Source organism: Rhinolophus sinicus, linkage group LG03 (assembly GCF_036562045.2).
Source record: "Rhinolophus sinicus isolate RSC01 linkage group LG03, ASM3656204v1, whole genome shotgun sequence".
NCBI classification, from domain to species: Eukaryota; Metazoa; Chordata; class Mammalia; order Chiroptera; family Rhinolophidae; genus Rhinolophus; species Rhinolophus sinicus.
The window spans coordinates 54,286,916-54,307,668 of record NC_133753.1 but is presented as its reverse complement, the minus strand read 5'-3'; the positions used below and the strand labels follow the sequence as shown (position 1 = coordinate 54,307,668).

The window sequence follows — 20,753 nt, the reverse complement described above, 5'->3', positions numbered from 1 at the left end:
GGAAGATGAAGAAATTTCTTTTATTCGTGTTTTTAGATACATGCTTCCGTAAAGTAGTGTAGCTTATTTAAAGTTGTTCATTCAGTGTTCAGCAAACATTTACTGGTCATCTACTATATTTCAGAAATGAGGTAGAAGTAAAGAAAAGAAGGTTAAAAATTTCTCAAGAAGCTTGTATCTGCATAAGAGGATTGTAGATAAGGAAACTGGCAAAGGCTGAGGCTGAGACAGGAGGGATACACAGTATGTCATGTTTAAGTACAAAGGCCACAAATCCCTGAGAAGTGACAAGTTTCCAGGAAGCAGGTTGATGCTTCAACTGAGTGTTGGAGGCTGACAGGCAGTTAGCTAGATGAATATGGGCAGCACTTGTTTAGGGGAAGAAAACTGAATATTCAAAGGCACACAGGTATCAAAGAGCTTGGCTAAAGATGAAAGAGCAGGAACTTAATTGTGGCCCAAACGTAGGATGTGAATGAGGATTGATGAGCTATGAGCCTGCAGCGGATGCGGATTTCGTTTTCTTTCATGTGGGCATTGGGTAACATTGGTGGGTTTTAAAAAGAGAAGAGATGTGATTGTATGTATAGTTTAGAAAGGTTTCAAAGGGGAATATATAACAGGTGGACGAGAAAGAAGTAGAAGTGAACAAAAAGGGTTTGTGTTAGTTAATAAAAATATGCATTCAATGAATGAATGAATAAAACATTGAATGAATCAGTGAATGAAAAAATTGAAATGTATGATCAAATTTAGCAGCTGAAATATAATTGATGGCTTCTTTAGAATTACCTTTATTTAGTGGGATGGTTAATATGGAAGCCAGTTATGAATGGGAGACAATGCCAGGTATTGAATATTTGAAATCAGATCTCATGTCATTGTTTTCCAAGCTAGTTATTGCTAGTATGTGGGAAATAACTTACTATTGCTATTCTGTTTATGCATTGGTTATATATGTTCACTTTGATAACTATTTTATTAACCCTAATACTTTCCAAGTAATTTTTTTTTGTTTTCTGGGTTTAAAATTATAATTCCTCAAAATAATAACAACTTTTTATCCTGCCTTCTAGCACTTACATTGTTTTTTTCCTATTTCATGTTTTAATATATTGTCAGAATTTCCAGAAATAAGTTGATGGTAGTGGATATATTTATTTTGCTTTTAAGAATAGGGATGCTCTAATATTTCATTCTTAAATTGATGACTCTGAAAGTAAGATTTTTTTTGGACATATTAAACTTTAGAATTGAAATGAGTTTGCCTGTTTAAAAAAAATAGGTTTTTAAATTTTATCAAATGACTTTCTGGAACCTAATGAAATGCAGATACATATTATCTGACCAGTTGATGTATCATATTAAATTATTTATTCCATTATTTTAAATCATGCTTGTGATAAAATCTTTATGGATATAATATATTCTTCTGATGTAACACTGAATTTTATTTTCTATATTTTATTCAGAATTTAAAAATATTTATAGCCATGAATGAGATTGGTCTTCTATACTTTACCCTGTTTTATATTCAAAGATATAACCCTGAGATGTTGTACAATCTCTTAAATATTGCACAAAAATATTTAGTTATGGTCATTAATCTACAACTAATGATTCAAGAAAACAAATACATTTCAGATTTTCATCAGTAAAGGTCATCATTGAGCTGCGTGACCTAGGACAAATCTTTATCTCTCTGGAGCGCGTCTATAAAAATGAGGGGTTTGTACTACATGAACCCCAAGGTCACTACAGCCCTAGTTTTCTGCCAACTTGTATTCATAGCGAAGTCCCTTCAGCTTTATGCTAATAAGCAAAGCTGAATTAATTAGTTTAAGAGCAATAGTACTATGAAAGGTGGAAATGGACCATGCCATGGTGACACTGGCAGATTTAGACTTGAGTTAAAAAAAAAAAAAATAAAAAAAAAATTAGTCGGTTGTTAATCTACTTGGACCCCTGAGCAATTTAGACTGAGAAATGTTGACCCTGTGCTTTGTCATAAATTGTACTAAAGAACTGTACACCAGCCACCTCGCTCTGTTTTGATCAACTCATGAATCAGTAGATCTAAAGGGCAGTGTATGGGGGACCAGGGGCCTTGGATCTGTGTCCCACTTCTGCCATGTGCTAGCTTTGTGATGTTAAGTCACTTAAACCCTTCAGGCATCAGTTTTTTCTTATTTGCAAAATGGAATATATTAGTCTTGTACCTCTTATGTTTTATGATATGAGAGGCCATAAATAAATAATCCCTTAATAAGACATTTTTCTATGGTCATCTGAGGTTTACTTTTACATGTGCTTATCTAAATTGACCCTCTCAACAATGTTTGGAGGCAAACAGGCAAAGTATTAGTGACCTCATTGCAGTTAGGTCTAGACTCTAGAGAATTTGGGAGTTTGCCCTGTGTGCTTACTATGTGGCAGAGCCTCAGCTGGAGACTAGGACTTCTGATTGTTCAACTGTGTTCTTTTCTTTGTATGACACATTGTCTTTCATTAATCCTGTAATCACCCTTTGATACTTTTCAAGCATTCTGGCACATTTTCAGCTCTTTAAATTATGACCAACTAACCCTCTTTCCTTGGAGCTCAGTCTTGAAATTCTGTTCATTTATGATTTTAAGTAATGTAACATAGTAACACTTTGTTCATGTATATGTTTGAATGATTTCTTGAAAAGTACTCCATCTAACATTTATCCCTTCTTTTCCTGATTCTCTTTCAGATAGCAGTTCTGTGGATGAAAAGGTTTTAAATCATACTTTTTCTTCCCTCCTGAGGGATCTTGTCTTTTGTACATGTTTGTTTGTGACATATCAGACCTGTTTTGGTTCCTCTGTTTTAGTTGTGAAATGTGCATGTTCTCCCAGCTTTCCATTCTTTGGTTGTCCTTTAAGTGTGCCCCCAATATGTTGCATTTACGAAGAGGTTACCCCTTGCCAGCTGCGCTTACTTTAGCTTATACTTGCCAACCTAGGGGTCTGCTACGGTCAAACTCAGCATCTGTTCCTATGTCTGGCTAATCATGATCTCCATGACTGATCCATGATCTTCACTGTACATATCCAGTTTTAAGGGCCAATAGTATTTTGAATATGATATATTTTCCTGGACTCTGCCAGTGCTTTTGTTTAAATGCTGACGGCTAATTTCAAAACCTCCACTCACAAAAACACAACAGCTTTGACTTGGAGCTGACCCTGCTTAGCATCTGTCATACTAGGTGTTATGTGTCTAGTGCAGTTGACCCATGTCCCAAATCCCCCAATACACAATTACGGTATGCTAAAAGTCTGTTTGTTTTCTTTTGTTTTTTCTCATTTTTCATTTAAGGCTCGAATAGTAAGTGGCCATGATTTGGATGCTTCCAAATTCTCTGCTCTCCAGGCGTTTGGTGGGTAAGTACATTCATAAACTTTCTAATTCATTCCTTCATCAGCGGTACTTGGCTGTGCTCTGGACATATGTGTTTTGAATGCAAGATGTTGCATGATGCTATAATAAGCTAGCTTCACTGTTGCTTTCTTTTTTTCACAGTAAAGTAGCTCAGTGTTTTTTAAAAAAGAATGTATTGATGTTTGTATGTTGAATTATGTGTACATGTATCTATATTTAAAGAAGCCGAAATCACCTAACCAGAGTGGCATTGACATTATCGTTCCATACACAAATACAAACACATAATTTTATATAAACGAGTTCCTATTAATAATTAACACTATCTTTCGATCTGCTTGTTTGCCTTTAACGATATGTGCATGATCATTTTTCTATGCAATAAGTTCATGAATGTAATCTCTACTGTTTTATCGTTAAAATTCATAGACAGATAAAAGTTTTTAAAATTTAATTACAAAAATAATGTATGAATTATATGCTTTCCATCAAATACTAAAACAAAAAGCAAACGATCGTCTTTAATGCCCATAGTCGCACGTTAGTATCAGTTTGATGTACATGTTCATTGGCCTATTTCTGTGTGCTTCCATATATATATTTGTTAATATAAAATAGTAGCTTTGTATTGTGTATGTGTGTGCATTTTACATCAATTAGGCTATTCTATATTTAAATTAAAAAGCACTGATTTATTGCTGACTTTGTAGCAGATACGGTTAGAACTGTTTCGTGTATTATAACTAATTTGATCCTTACAATGGTCCTATGAGGTAAGTACTATTTTGACCTTGATTTTACAAACCAGGAAACCTATGTATAAAATAGTTTATAAAATAACTTTCCCTTCATACAGCTAGTAAGTGGCAAAATCAGTATTCAAACCCAGTTAGTCTAGTTCCAGAGTATATGATCTTAATTACTGTGCCATATTGCTTCTGGAACTGGCAGTTTCATTTTTCCTTTCCTTTTCCTTTTTCCATATAACAACATGTCTTGAAAAACTTACCACTTCCTTATTTGTAAGTGAAACAAATATTTTAAAATATGCTTGTAATATTCATTTTTTATTAATTAATTTTTCAAGAGTATTTCTAGGTGTCATTATTGTAAATTATACTGTAGCAAACCTATAACACATTTTGAAAGTGTAATGTGTTGACCAAAGCTTATGCATAGTATAGACAGACAAATTGACAGGTCGGTTTTACAAGTGTTGACATTTTGACACATTTGTGTACAACAGAAATAGAAGCAAAATTTAGATACATGTTATGTGGTTTTTTTTTAAGGCAAATAAATAGTTCAGTTATGTTTTACAATACTCTAATTCTTCAAAAAATGAATCTTTCATTAAATATATCCACATGTTACTTATTTTAAATTAAACATGTAAATTTTAAATTTAAAGCTCCTAGAAAATAACATATACCATTTTTGTTTTTCCCAAATAAACGTTAGATGTTATTATATCTATAAATTCTTCAGTGTCCTTAAGACAAATATGTGAAGAATTACATTCCTATTGTAATGTTGCAATGATTTAAATGTCATGAGTACCAGCTATGGTAAAAGTTCACCATAGATTATCCATAGGAAGTTCAGGTAATAAATAGATTACTCTCTAACCCCTATACCACACATACTGTCTCTTTCTTTAAGTTTTCTAGAAAATGATAACCTTTCCATTCATTTTTTCAAGTTATCTTAGAAAATAATTAAGTTGAATTCCAATTTAATAATGAAAAATGTTGTGTGTCGTCATCTTGGAAGTGTATCTAAGCTTATGATCTTATAGTTCCTGCATCTTCTCATTGCCTATGCCATCCATCACTTCATAACAACTGGCTTTCCTAACTTATGTCTGAACATGGACTTGTGTTATTGTCAAAGCAACAGAGTTAACCTACATCCATGTTTCTGTTAAGTGCAAGCTATGCAATGTCTAGCTAAAACAGTTCATCTCTGCATTTTGAATAGATCTTTTCCACCTCATTTTTCCAGAAACTGCCTATTTCAAAGACTTGTCAAGGGATTTTGGAATTATGATGGTATGGGAAAAGGGTGATAATTTTCAGTCATCCAGACAATTTGCCATTATCTGCATGCTTATCTCCTCTTGAAGAATCTTGAAGGATACATTTAAGTAAAGCCTTCAGTCACAGCCTCTTTCAGAAAGATTTGCTTCTTGTTCCACTTTTCCTATATATATTTTGAAGTTATTTTTTTTTATATAAAATGAAGTATTACTACAATTATTCTAAAGGTATAAGTTCTATTGTCCTGGGAAACTGAGACAAGCAGACTTTCAAAATAGGGAGTCATTGCTTCTTCATGACAATGCTACTGCATCCTTCACTCCTCTGCCTTCAATGCCCCTCATCAGTTCAGAGCCAAATCACATACGTCATTTCCTTCCCTTTCTCAAGTGTCAAGGAAAGAACAATCTATACACACTGAAACAAGGTAATGAAGTTAACAATGCTGCTCTCTGATTTCTACTCATCTCTCTGTGCATTTTTGGTAAATGTTCCTGGAAAAGATATGCCAAATTTTATTCTATTTTTTCCATCTGTCACAATAAATTTAGGCAGACTCTGGAAAAGGAATTGGGAGACATAGAGAATAAAGATGAACAGAAAAAAAGGAAGAGGGAGAAGGCTGGAAGGATGCATGTTTACGTAAAATCATTAAATTTAACAATTGACGTCTCTCACTGGTTTTACAGGAGTTTGGTGACTTTTGTCATATATGTAAGCTCAGAGTCAGACCAGAAACACATGCCAAAATGACATTAGAGAAGTACAAGAACTTTTTTAGAGGAAATATCTCAGAGATAAAGTGAAGAGACAGCAGAAATAGACAAGAAGAGCCTTTGGACCATGATATGGGACTGACATCTATGAAAGGAAAAGGGAAGGAAAGAATGGGTATGAAAAACCTTAAACTGACTGAAATGAGGCTATAAGAAAGTGTCAGTTAGATCAATGGGGAGTCTTAGAAAAAAGGCTGCCTCTTTGAGGAGTCCTAGATTGAGCATAACTGGTCATTTCTATTACCTCCACCATGTTCAATCATTGGTTGGGAGCAGGTTGAGGAGAGTGGCCATGGGGTTACTGCTGCAGTGTATTCTGGGGGTTTGGTAGCTGAAGATTGTCATCCAGATGCACTTCTCTAAGATTTTCTCTGAGGGATATCTGAGTGATACATGCCCATGGCTACCCAGCATCTGATAAGTCACTGTGATGAAATTACTTGAGTGAGTGAAGTCACACAAGTAACTTCTCAAATATGAATGACTTTTTAAAAATTAGAATGATACTCCCTTCATTACTTTGATTGCATATGACGTAAGTTCACCATTCCCTGGACATTTGTAGTTAGAGTTTCATTGGTTGCATGATGAGCATTTCGAGGCCTGTATATATATATATATATATATATATATATATATATATATATATATATATATAGTTGTTGTTGTTGTTGTTTTCTTTCTTTTTTCTTTCTAGTCTCAAGGTACCAGCCTTGTCTACACCTGAATTCAGGAAAATCTGTAAAACAGTGGTGGGGATAAGGGAGAAGACAAATAGTTGGGAATAATGATATTCATCATCTTTGTTCTCTTTCTTCTCTAGTCATTTAAGTTCTTGCAGGATTGTTCTCATGGAACTATGTGAAAGAAGCTTCATCCCCTGCCCATAGTTCAGAACTAGGCCATAGCTGTTTCTTTATCCCCAGGAATCTGGTGACTGCTTTCCAACCACTACCAGGATTGTTGAACCCGGCTAGGAAAGAGGTGATTGACAGAAGTGAGGAAAAAACAGAGGCAGAGAAAAAAGGAGAGAGACCGTTGAAGGGGAAAACACTGGGAGATTACCAAATAAAAAAAGGGAAGGTTCTTTTTAGACCTCATTTTCAACAGGTACAATTGAAAGAAAAATTGTATACATATGTAATATTTAACTGTGATTTCCAAGGTTGTTCAATTATTGCCTTGTACAGATAATTTGATGAAGGTAAACAGGTCAATGATCACCAAAGTTCTGAACAATTCCTTTTTTCTTACATTATTGAAATAGTGGTTTTCCTTGTTGTTGTAAAACCTGACATGAGTTAGATTACACAATATATGGATATAGCTGGATTAATATATTCTTGATATTTCCATCATAGTTCTGACATTGCTTTTATATTTCTCTATAAAGTTTAGGAGGTTGCATACTCTCCTCATGCCGTCTTCCTTGCTCTTAGTCTTGGACTCCATGTTTAGCCAGGGCCTAAAATCAGCCATTTAACATGGAACCTAAAGTTGTTCTTACTCTCCAGGATCTCTTAACCCATTTTTTTCTCATAGCAGCAGTCTTAAATCTGGAAGCTGAGAACTTTGAGTTTTATTTTTTCCTGTCTAGGCCATGAATCAGATTCTTGTCTCTCCCCTCAAGTGACTTCCTTATTTCTCAAAGAAAGGGCTAGAGATTCTCCTAAGCCTAGACAATGGCTGTTTCTACTGCTGTAGTACCTCCTTTGGGTCAATGGTTTATCCTACGCAAACACCCTTTCATTCCTGAATAAGTGTGCTAAGTGTTAAGAAAATGACAGCCCCCACAGTAGTTTCCTTCAATCACAGTAAAAGGTTACTCTTTGGAGAAAAATGGAAGCCTTTGTTTTTCTTTGATTTTTTTCCGAGTTAATTGTTTTTATAGAAGAGATCCTTTCCTTCCAGGGGATTTGGTACACAAGGAGTTCATTATAGATTTAGATAAAAATTAATTAGGATTAAGGATTGTTAATTATAAAGGTTTGCAGATGCAAACAGGGTCTACTTTCATAATCCACTATCGTATAGCATCACACTTATATTTTTTTCTACTTGTCTTTATTCATTTTGCCATCAATCTAGTTTTAGTCCTCAATACCTTTTACCTGGGTAATTGCAAACTGATCTTCCTTCATCCATTTCTTTTTCTAAATTAACATATATACTGTTAAACATAATCCAACATATATACTGTTAAAAACTAATCTCCTTAAAGCATAGTACTTTTCTGTTTAAATGTGTTTAATAGTTCCTCATTTCTGCAATGTGAAGTATGGATTTTTCTACATGGTTTTGAATACAATGTCTGACAATGAAGTTCAAGAACTTGTTGCAACGCTGTTGCTAACATTTTTTTGATATCAGAGGGATTATTCATTATGAATTTGTACCAACTAGACAAACAACCAAGTTTACTATTTGGAAGTGCTGAAAAGGCTGCGTGAAAAAGTTAGACGACCTGAACTTTTTGCTTACAATTCATGGCTCTTGCATTAGAACAATGCACCAGCTCACACAGCACTGTCTGTGAGGGAGTTTTTAGCCAGTAAACAAATAACTGTATTGGAAAACCCTCCCTACTCACCTGATCTGGCCCCCAATGACATCTTTCTTTACCTGAAAATAAAAGAAATATTGAAAGGAAGACATTTTGATGACATTCTGGACATCAAGGGTAATAAAATGACAGCTCTAATGGCCATTCCAGAAAAAGAGTTCCAAAATTGCTTTGAAGGGTAGACTAGGCTCTGGCATCAGTGCATAGCTTCCCAAGGGGAGTACCTCGAAGGTGACGGTAGTGATATTAAAAATGAGATATGTAGCACTTTTCCTAGGATGAGTTTGTGAACTTAAATGTCAGACTTTGTATACTTCTTGATTTCTAGTTCTCTTTCTTTTTGCAATAGGGAAGTCTTATCACCTTTTATAATGGTCCCACTTGTTTGTGTCATTCCTGTGGTACATATGAATTTAAGTTACATAAATCTAACAAGATTTGTATCCTTCACCTTGATTTTAAACTCTTTAAAGGCAAATAATTGGTCATTTTCATTTAGGTTTCCTTCCATAAAGCTTATGACACTGCCTTGCCCATTTGAGGATCTCATTCATAAATTAATCTTGCTTTAGCATGGCACTCTCTTAGATCAATGGGTTAGAATTGTTTCCTAGGAGATTCAGGTCTACTGCACTTTAAGAAAAAAAAATTCTTGAAACAATCATGGACTCAGGATAAGACACACATGAGAAGTATTGTGAGTTTTAAAAGCAGCTGAACGCACCCCCAAACTCAGTGTTACTAAGCCCTTACAAGAAAAAAAAAAAATCGAGGGATTTTTCTCACATTAGCTCTAACCCCAGTTGATGAAGCAGACACTGCTTTTGATTGTGAATCCTCTTTTTCTCTACTTTGGGGAAACTTTTGAAGGTTGCATTAAACAAGTCTATAAAATATTACTCTAATTATTCTGAAAGAAATGTTGTCCTTTCATTCTCCGATCTGAAGATCTTAGTGCTTTAGGACACCCTAGATACAAATTCACAGTGTATTAAAGATGTTTCTCTAATCATCGCCATCATTACTTCCTTTGGAAGGAGACCTTTTGTAATGATGGAGTCACCTCTTTCACCTTGCTTTTTATCAAAGTAAGGAAAGGCGTTGTCTTGCTTAGTCCCTCACAGGATGACCAAAATCTTGACATTTCTTAACCAATGTCAGACAGGGTGATGCCACCTGGTAGTTATATCCTCTAGAAAAGAATGTCATGTGAGGCTAGGGAAGACCCAACCCTACCGCAGACTGATGGCACCAGGCCTGCTAGTCCTCCATCAGCTCTCTGCCAGTAGCCTCCCCACCATGCAGACACATTATAGCCTCTATAGCAAGGTGTGGCCTAGACACAGGGCCTCTCGATTAGGAAAGCTGACAGCAACAGGGCTACACACGCTTTCTAAAACCCATGTGTTAAGAATTGGTTGGTAAGCTCTTAGCTTCCTGAGGCAAAAACAAGCAAACAAACAAATTTTGGCTTACCACCAGTAATCAGTTCCCTAGTTCAGGATCAGAAGAAAGCTTCACTAGGATTTCTTGGAAATTACTCAAGAAGCACTTGATATCCTCTCTATTTAGAAAATCATAGGGTCATTAGAGTGCATTTTTATATTAGCCACAGAGATCAGATTAGCTCACTCCTTCAGTGTGGGACCCTATGAGACATGAAGACCACAATCACAGACCCCTTGTGAGCCACACATTGGCCTATTACCTATGGAAGTAAGGCCACAGTTACTACAGTCTCAACCAGCCTTATAAATGCCATAGTTTCTGTGGCATGGACTATACATCACTTGTAGGCATATTTTTTCTTACATGGGTAGGAACAAAGAATTTATAGTACTGCCTCAAAGGATTAAGAAAATAGAGCTGTTATGCTCAAGCTACTAGTAGCTTATATTTCATAAAATTAGAGATTGACATCTTTTTTACCATCTCATTGTAGCTTAACAGTCTTTTTTACTGAGTAGTAGACTGTAATCACAGAAAGGACATCTGAGTATTACCCACAGACACTCTAGGGATACTGTGTAGGACTCCCCATCTTATAATAATTACTGAACACATTCCTTCGTTCTTACACAGCCACAAGAAAGCTGATGTCTAACAGAGACCATTTTCTGTGCTTAGAAGGCTGACCATAGAAACGTCTACCAAGTCATTTGTTCTTCTGTTATTTAATATTACTTAAGGTTATGAAACCTCAGGATTATCCCCGGTTGCAGGCAAGGGAAACCCAAAATTGTACTCATGGCAAAAAGGCCACACTTTTATTCTTAAGGAAGATAGGTTTGCGTTTTAGATGCAGAGGATGCATCTGACCCCTTGTCCACATCAACCCAGGATGCAGATAACGTCTTCATTTTAGGGAAGGAAACCACCATCAATTCTGGCAACTTTCCTTTAGCCAGTTCCTAGCCCTGGAGCCTGCTGGGATTGCTGAACATAGCGCCTTAGAAAGGGGCCAACCTTTTTTATCTTTTTATCTTTAGGTAACTGCTAATCAAATCATACTCAACAAGAATTCATTTTTTCCCCAGCTTCTGAGAGCACTAACTCCATGTCATGGTACTTGAGACACACTTTAAAAGAATGCCAAATGGTGCACTTTCCAAAGACTAGTGTTTTAGCGATGGACATTTTATCATATATCCAGCCCTTGAGGCCAGAGCTTTTCTCAATTAGGAAAGGCCACCAGCATAAGTCTCAGGTCATCAACATGGTGCTTCCTCTGCCTCCTCCCCTCATGACTCCCATTCAGGATTTCTTTCTCTGCTCCAACGTCTACCTTAAAAAGCAAACAAAACCAACTTTCAAATAAGTGCTTGTCATACTTGCTTCTAACTCTGAGCACCACAAAAGGACCCACCTAATTAATGTAGCAGCTACTGGGGACATTACAGCCTTAGAAAAATAAAAATTTTAGATAAGAAACCTGAGGAGAGCGTATTTGTTGGAGAAAAAAAGAAAAAAAAAATGCTGTGTAGAAGTATATTTTTCTAAAGACTTTTCTGTGTTCTTTTGCTTAACGAGCACTTAATAATACTATACGTTTTTGGTTCTTTAAAGCAGCTTTTTAATCATGGCCTCTCAGTCTCTAGCTTGGCTAAAATTTATTAGAAAATCAATGAATCTTTAGCGATACACCACACAGAATCAAGTTTAATCTTCCAATGCCTTCCGGATACTTTATGTGTTTGAGGAAATTAAAATCAGTGATACATCCTTTATGAAGACAGTTTTCAAGTAGTCAGTCTCACAACAGTGCCAGTTCAGTAACTATGGAAAATGTCATCTGTGACATTGAGCAGAATAAACACTTGTTAGAAAATTACCAGTTATTAGTAAAAAAAAAAAAAAAACACATTGAAAATAACCCCACTAGATAAGCTGGCAATTGTAATGAATATTATGGTTCCTAAGCCTGCTGGTTATTTCAAAAATGTAATTGATATGACTATTAAGTACGTCTAACATATACAGAACATCTTCAAAAAGAAAAAGAGGAGCACTGAGCATGATCATTGTATTTCCCAGTAAAGCATTTATCAAGTGAGTTTTTCAGTACCTTTTAATAAATGGATACAATATTACATGGAGGTAGATAATACAGGTTTCCTCTTATAGGCAGAGTAGTGCAATAGAACAATAAAATGATCACTGCTAACAAAACAGCATCATTCTATAACCTTGTAATTACAACACACCTTGTTTTACTGTATGTTGCTTTATTATGCTTCATAGATGTTGCATGTTTTACAAATTGAAGGCAAGACCCTCCACCAGCAGCAAGATTGTAACTCTATTGTGGACTCGTTTTATTGCTATACTCACTTTATTGTGATATTCAATTTATTGCAGTGGTCTGGAACTAAACCTGCAATATTTCCGGGGTATGTCTGTACTCACTTCTTATTTAAAGTAACAGCTTTGCTTAATCCCTAGTACTTTCTTAAGTATTAAACAGCTTGCTGTCAAAACTGTACCATAATTCTTATATACAACCAATTCTAAATTGAAGACTAGCAGATTAAGATAGTTATTGGTTTTTCGTATTCCTAGGCATTTAGGAACAGTATGAAATATTATAGAGTAAATATAAAGAAACATTTTAGATGCCATTTAAAATTAGGGGTAATACCTCAAATTCATGATTATTGTAATGACATAATGACTAATACTTTTTGGATGGTTACAATATAACAGGCCCCCATCTAAGCATTATTTATGCATTATTCTCCTCTAATCCTCGTTATGACTTTTTGAGGTAGATGTTATAATTGTTCCATTCTTCAGATGAGGTCACTGAGGCTTAGAGACTTCAACCATAGTCAAGGTCAAACAGTGACTAAGTGTCAGAGCTGAGATTTGAACTATGTCCATCTGATTCCAGGGCTTGACTCCTTCAGAATTTCGCCAAATGGATGTAATTTTCAAATAAATGATGCTTATTTCTGGATCAGTTCTTTGTAATTATATATTATATTTTAAACTAAATATTCCATCATGTATTGGACTGATAAGGTTTCTAACTATGTATCAAATGTTGTAGGTATATTTCTACCTACATTCCAGCAAAGTATTTGCTAAGAATTTTCAGAATTTCTCCTAGAAAAATATCACCTAAATGTATTAATAATGGGTTGAATAACTGGGCCCAGTGTGTGATAATTCATGAGTGGTTTGTATCAGGGAAGGCTCTTAATGGAATGCTTCAGAAATTGCCTTCAGAGAGATTACTTTTAGTTGAATTAGATGGAACTATAAAAGATCTGATTGTAGGCTTTGAGGGTAACATAAGGCTAATTATTCAGAATGATAGGACACTCTGTTGCATGTAATCCATGGTTTCATTCACTCCTACTCTATAGCTTTTGGTACTGCCCCCATTTGATCAAAAGAAATGCATCTCGTCATTAATCTTGGTTAATGAAAACTATATACAATATTGTGAATATAAATTCATAGCTTCTTTCCTCTCATTGTCAACATCCAGAGTTATTGTTCAGCCACTATGTTCCCAGAACCCCTCAGTCATTTTCACAAGATGCAGGTATTCAAAGTTATAGATACTATTTGATATCTTTAGTTAGGTATTCAGAGTTTCAACTTACTTGTCCAAACACATTTCCCACTCCTCTCCTTCATATACTCTGACATATTATTGTCCAACACATTTTCTTGCCCAAGTATTAGATGGTGGAATTACTTTCCAAAAGATCTTAGCATACTACCACAATAATCTGAATCTAGCAAGATGAAGTATAAATCGTGTATCAGTCAGAATAAATTAGGTTATGGTGTAGTAACAAAGCAACAAATCTCAGTGTATTAATCAGTCAAGGTTTGTTTCTCACCCATGCTACATTTTCAGGGCACATAGATACAGGGAAGGAGGATGTACTTTGTTCTTCATAGTTGCTCAGGGAACCAGGCTGGCACAGGTGTGTCTCACACATGCTTTCATGATTTCACAGCAGGGAAATTAGGACGTGGCAAATGGGCTCTACCTCTTAAAACTTCCATGTAGATGTGACATATCTCTGTTCCATTCATATTACATTGGATGAAGAAAATCACATGGCACTAACTAGGTTTAAAGGGAGAGTTGAAGCGCTGTCCTTTCATATGTCTAAAGAAGAATAGAACTGGAATGTTTCTAAACAGCCCTAATTATCACAATCAGGGATAAATGGAAGTCTTAAACTCAGACTCTAGAGAGGAGAGGTAAAACAGTTTAATGTCAATGAGTGAAAAAATGTAAAGTATTCGTTGAATCTAGTGGCAAATTAAGTAAAATTGTGGTGCTTGTGCAGTGGACCTGCAAGGAAAGAACCCCTAGGGTTTGTTAAGAGAAGAGCAGCATGGAGAGTGGGGATGAAAAGCTCCATAGTTTACAGAGCTTGCCTGCTTCTCAGGGTTGCTGTGCTCAGTTCAGGGAACAAACTTGAACAGGGTGTCCACAAAAGAGAAAGCTCACAGATCAAACAAACAGATTGAAAGGGGGCCGGAAATCATACCATATGAAAAACCACCAAAGAACTGGGATGCTGAATCTATAAGGCAGAAGATTCAGGTGAAATATGTTTGAGGCCTTCAAATATTTAAAAGATGCAGTGTGAAAAAAAAAAAAAAAAATTGTCCTGAGCTTCCCAGAAAGCAGAACATGGATCCATTGGAGAAATCATAGGTAGGTACACTTATCAATATGTGGAGAAATTTCCAACAGTAAGAGCTGCCTTTGTAAAAGCTAAGTTGCCCATTTCTAGAGATATTTAAATAACTTAGGTGATCACTTGTAAGAAATGTTGCAAAGGAAATTTAAATATCAGATGCTTGATTCTTTAAAGCTTTTTCCAGTCTTAAGATTTTATTACATCCTATCCTAATATTATATCATATTCTAATTACTGTCAGGGGTTGCTATGTACCAAACCACCCTAACACTCAGTGACTGAAAAGAATGAATCCACTGATCTTGTCTGCTTTCATTTATGCATGTATGGTCAACTGGAAAGGGGCTCGTTCTCACATGTCTGTGGGGGTCTGGCTGTTGTCAAGACAACAGAGGAGATTGCACTGTGTCACTCATCAAGTCACTGGCCAGACCTACCTTGTTCATGTGGCAGTGACAGGATTCTAAGGTAACAAGGGAAGCATGCAAAGCCACTTGAAGCCAAGGCTGGAACTGACAGCCATTACTTTTGCTACATTTTATTGGCCCAAATAAGCTACAAATCCAGTTCAGATTCCAAAGACATAGAAATAAACCTTGTTTCTATATAAGAGGAGTGAAATCAGGCCGTTTTTAATGATCTACCATAATCATGTATACCTACAAATAAATATTCTTTAAAGTTACATATGTCTCATAATTTGAATAAGACAGAATGTTACTTCGTATATTCACTTACAATATATTTTCAGTACTTGGAAAAATTAAAAATAGCAATTGCCATGAAAATATCAGAATCTCATTTTTTGGTATTTACCCAGTAACCTCAGCTATAATACAAGGTAAAGACTGATTTACTTTGCAGTGGATAAAGTGCTCTGACATTTTAAGAAAGGAAGATAGTTTTGATCTGGAGTTATCAGGATACATTTTATAGAGGAGATGGCATTTAATTGGGATTTGAAGTATGGTTAGATTTTTCATATGTGGATGTTGAAGAGAAAAGCAGAACAAGAAGCAGTACAAAAACTTGAATAGCATCTTAGCATCACGGGCAAGCAAATGTGTTGGACAATAATGTGTCAGAGTATACGAAGGAGAGAAGTAGAAAATGTGTTTAGATAAGTAAGGTGAAACTCTGAATACCTGACTAAAGATATTGAATAATATATCTATAACTTTGAATACATGTATCTTGTGAAAATGATCCAGGGGTTCTGGGAACAAAATGGCTGAACAATAACCTCTGGATGTTGAAAATGAGAGGAAAGAAACTATGAATTTACATTCACAATATTATATATAGTTTTCATTAACTAGAGCAGGTTCACCTGCCAAAAGTACAAGAAACTTAATCTTTAGAAAGACATTAGTCTTCAGAAGCTATGCATTCAGGCATAGCAGACATCTCTTTTGCTTTGAGTACTTTTATGTAACTCTGTCAACCATGATAAACATCACTGTAATTCCTGCTCATTATCTTGATGCCTAGACTCTAAGGTCCTGAGTGGCAAAAACCAAACGATGAGATTGGCAGAAGCCATCGTTGCTCAGAATAATCTGAGCATAAATCTTTTCCCACAAGGTGACAGCATCTGCCACATAGTCTTTACATATAAAGATGCCTTCAGGAAACAATACTTGAAATAGTTTTTCCAGAGTGACAACTACAGAATCTCATGTTTCAGAAGATTCCCCAAGATTACTGATGAGATGCATTTCTTTTTATCAAGTATGGCCAGTACCAAAGCTATAAAGCGGGAGTGAATGAAACCATGGATTGCATGCACCAGTGTCCCATCTGGTTCAGAGCTGAAACTCAGATTTGACCAACATGATGAGCTCTCTGAACACTCTTTCCAGTGTATATATTTGTCTCCATTGATTTATACAGTTTGAAGAGAGTATTTTGACAGCACTCACAATTGGGTTTAGACTTAGACCTATTTGATGGAAGACTGGGTTAACATAGTAAAAGTGATGGGCAGCAGAATTCAGGGAAGGACAGTGAGATTCTGGTGAGAAGTCTTATCTAAGGGAACAAAGAACCTGACGTGGCAGTTCAGACTCAGCAGTAAGACCTGAGCATCAGGGGGAAGGAATCTTCTCTGTCTCCCTTTGTCTCTCTCTCTCTCTCTCTCTCTCTCTCTCTCTCTCTCTCTCTCTCACTATCTTTACTCAGATATCCTAATTGTAAGACTTCCAAGGAGAAAAAAAGGATATATGAGACTTTGTGCTATTTCTTTGGGAACCAAGCAAAACTTCTAAGCACCCTCCCCCTTACCTTGTCAACTGAGTGCAAACAACTCAAAGGATACAAATTAGAGATCAAACACTAAATAAAGGCAAATAATATCTTCACGTTTTCCATTTGGTTAATGGGACCCAAGGAGAGGAAAAGCCCCACATCATTTCTGAGCAAAAGACACTCATTAATGTGATAAAATGGTGAAAACATACAATTTGGAACTAGAAGGCCTAGTTTCAAGTCTTGACCCTGCCATTGGTTAGCTGGGTAAGCTTGGGCAAGTCATGTAACTTGTAAGCCATAATGCACCTCTTGAAAAATGCAGATGATAATCATAGCAGTGAGCTCACAAGAGCATTTAGTGCCTCACAACCTTTCACCTAGCATACACAAAAATAATAGTTTTACGATTCATTACAGAAAAAGTAAAGGCTTTGCTCATGGTGGCCACAGATAGGATTTCCTGGGACTAAGGGGTTTTTGACAGCAAAGGACTTTCAGTGCTAAACATGGGAAAGTATTGAGCAAACCTGGATTATTTGCCCACTAGTTGGGAATCCAAGGGACTCTTGCTGCCCCAATTGGCCTCTGAGAGGGTTTCTGTGAGAAGATCAGTGTAGTAACGCATGCATAGTTCACTAGAAGATCTCAGAGAATTAACTACTCAATGGATTTTTATCTGTGCAGCTCTACTCTGGACTTTGCCTGAGAAAATGCATGGATTTAAGCTTAGAAAAGTCGTTGCCTACTTCAGTCCCTTATTTGACATATCTCATCAGACAATGATTGTTTACCCTTTGAAAATCCAAAGATCACATCTCAAGAAAAACAGAGGAACAGAGAAGAAAGGAACCTGAAGAGGCAGAATGCAGAGTCCATTTCTGAACTGAACTGATACCGGTAGTGACAAGGAGAAACTTGGGTAGAATGGAAATCTGCTTTATTGCCCCTTTAAGGTAGCCACAGTAAGTAGACCTTAGCAGGGCTGCCTTCCTTTTCTAAAACCTTTGATGTTTGAGTGAAGACATGCACATACTGACAAACTTCCCTTTCCGTGTGTACTAAAGTATAGTTTTCTGCTTTCATTAGCTATATATTTACTCTATCATTTCAATTGAGATAAGCCTTTTTATTCCTGTCATTTCATGTTGAGGGATGGGCAGGGTTTTGGTTCACTGTGTTTGGCAGGAAAGGCCAACTTCTTGGAGTCAAAGCAGAAAACAGATCTTACCACTGCTTAGAAACTTGATACTTTCTGCATCACACCATTAAAGGTCTAACTAATGGAAACGTGTCTTATTTATTATACTTTAGCTATTTCATTCTCACTATTGTTCAGGCTACAGTTGAACTAGCTAGTAAATATGCTGATATAATAATTCCCGAGTTTCTCTAGCATCCAAATTCTATTGAGACCATTAAGCCAGGCAAAATAAATACAGTAAAAACCAGACACAACATGAATATCAATGGATTTGAAGGGAGGAAAAACTTAGCAGGAGGATGACTACATAATATCATTCAAAGTCAAGGCAACACCTTCAGTGAGGGTGAACCTTGTGCAAAACAGTGTTCATCCTATGAGCCATTTTTGATTAGAGGGTGCAAAAGTATGAGGCCATCTCTCCCCTATGTATGTTGTTGCATTTAGCTGAGAAGACAGTTGAGGGGATAAGATTGTCAAGTGAATTATAAGGGAATATAAGAAACATGAAAGAAAAGGTGGCCTCTGACCAAGGTGATCTCTTAGTATTTTAGCCCCTATTTTAGGCATGAACATGGGAATAGTGTCATATTTTGGTAGATGAATAAGGTTCATGAGGTATATTATTGGGACATGAGAATTTTGAAGGTAGGCCAGTGCTATATATGGAAGGGTCTTGAACATCAGCTATGAAACATGGAGTTTTTGTTTTTCCTGCTTTTCTACCTACACATACCCAAAGGATATGTTGGTTTGCTATTATGGGAGTGGTATCCTAGAGGAAATACCAGAATCTTGTGAAGGCAGGGGAAAAGCCATGTGTACCTTCCTCTTCCTTCACATATCATATCATCTGTATACCTTGTCCTTCCTTGACGGAAACATCAGTTTTAGGCAATGAGGAGGCAGGGAAGGCATTTGAACAGTGAGTTAAACAATTAAATCTCTGTTGTGTGAAGTTGAGATGGAAATTGTATATAATATATTAATATACTGGAAAAAAGGGAAATTAGAAGACTCGGAATATTATTGACAAAAAGAGAACAAAGGGACTACTTTATGAGACTACATCATGACTTCAGCTTTAAGCATCTTCAGCTTGGAAAAAAATATGAAATGGATAGTCAGATAGAAATGTTAGGTAGACTGCTAGGAGTGAGGGACTAGATCATGGGTGAAAGTTTAGGACTGGTATAGAAAATTGAGATTCAACTCTGCAGGAGTGATAGCGAGATGGAAATATCACAGATAGAGTACAGATACCTAAGATAAAGGACTAAGAAAAAAGATTCAGCTAAACCTCAAAACAATGAATACTACTTCTTTTCTTAGGCCACTAAATCTGTGGTGCTTTGTTGTAGCAGCAACAGGAAATGAACATACTCTCCTGTTGATTTTTTTTAGTCTTTTTCATATTACTGACTACCATACTTATGGAATCTTGTTGATTCCAATAGTTATGCAACAGACTCCTGCTGTTACCTAGGGTGTTCTCTTTAAATAATGGCATCCCATTGAACTTAGAATCAAAATTCAATACACCTAACACAACCTGAAAGGTCCAGGCTACCTTCCAGTCTCTTCTCGGACCCCCTTTCCTTCCCTCACTGCAGTGCCCACCATTCTGGCCTGTTTTGTTTCCTCAAATCTGATGATGGCGCTTTACAGCATTAGGGCTTTAAACCTGCCCTTTTCATTGTCTGGAGTGCTCTTTGGCACACTTTTCATGTCTCTTCAACTCTGGCCCATACCTTAGATTTCTGCTTATGGAACCTCTCTTCTAAAAAGCTTTCCCTGACTCTACAGTTTATATTAGGTCCCCCTTTTCTCTCATTGCACCCATTGCTTCACAGAACATTTCACTATTTGTTAATCTATATCTTTATGCGCCTGATATCATTCTCTTCCCCCACAGGTTGTAAACTTCACATCAGCAAGGACGATATCTTTTTTTTTTTCCCCTCAGTCACTATATGTCTACACCTAGCACAGTATGTGTTATTAGTAGGAACTCCATAAACACTTCTTTAAAAATAAAATGTTATCAAAACATATTCTGGGTTTTTTCAGATAAGACCTCATTCTCTATGTATGTTTAGAAGGAAAGAAATAAGAAAACCTTTGCTCTATCATAACTTTCATGTCTGATAAGGATTTAATAGATTTCCACTTGAGAAGCATTTGTATTTGAGAAATATACAACATGTTAATGGAATAGAGAGCTGTACTGATGATAGAATTTTCAGACATAGAACTGCAGGGTAGTTAGAGAAGACAAATGGGGAAAACCAATGTCATTTAGCTCATAGGCACATAGGTGACTATCAATTCCAAGTTCCACAT

General features: G+C 36.1%; 1 protein-coding gene across 3 annotated transcripts in view; it reads left to right on the top strand.

The window, feature by feature from the left end:
* UNC13C (unc-13 homolog C) overlaps nt 1–20,753 on the top strand; it is a 504,352-nt gene that overhangs the window by 132,026 nt on the left and 351,573 nt on the right. For all 3 annotated transcript variants that reach the window (XM_074327725.1, XM_074327724.1, XM_074327726.1), the window contains exons 3-4: nt 2,738–2,760; nt 3,346–3,410. In XM_074327725.1, coding sequence (XP_074183826.1) covers nt 2,738–2,760; nt 3,346–3,410 — 88 coding nt within the window. The remainder of the gene's footprint in view (nt 1–2,737; nt 2,761–3,345; nt 3,411–20,753) is intronic.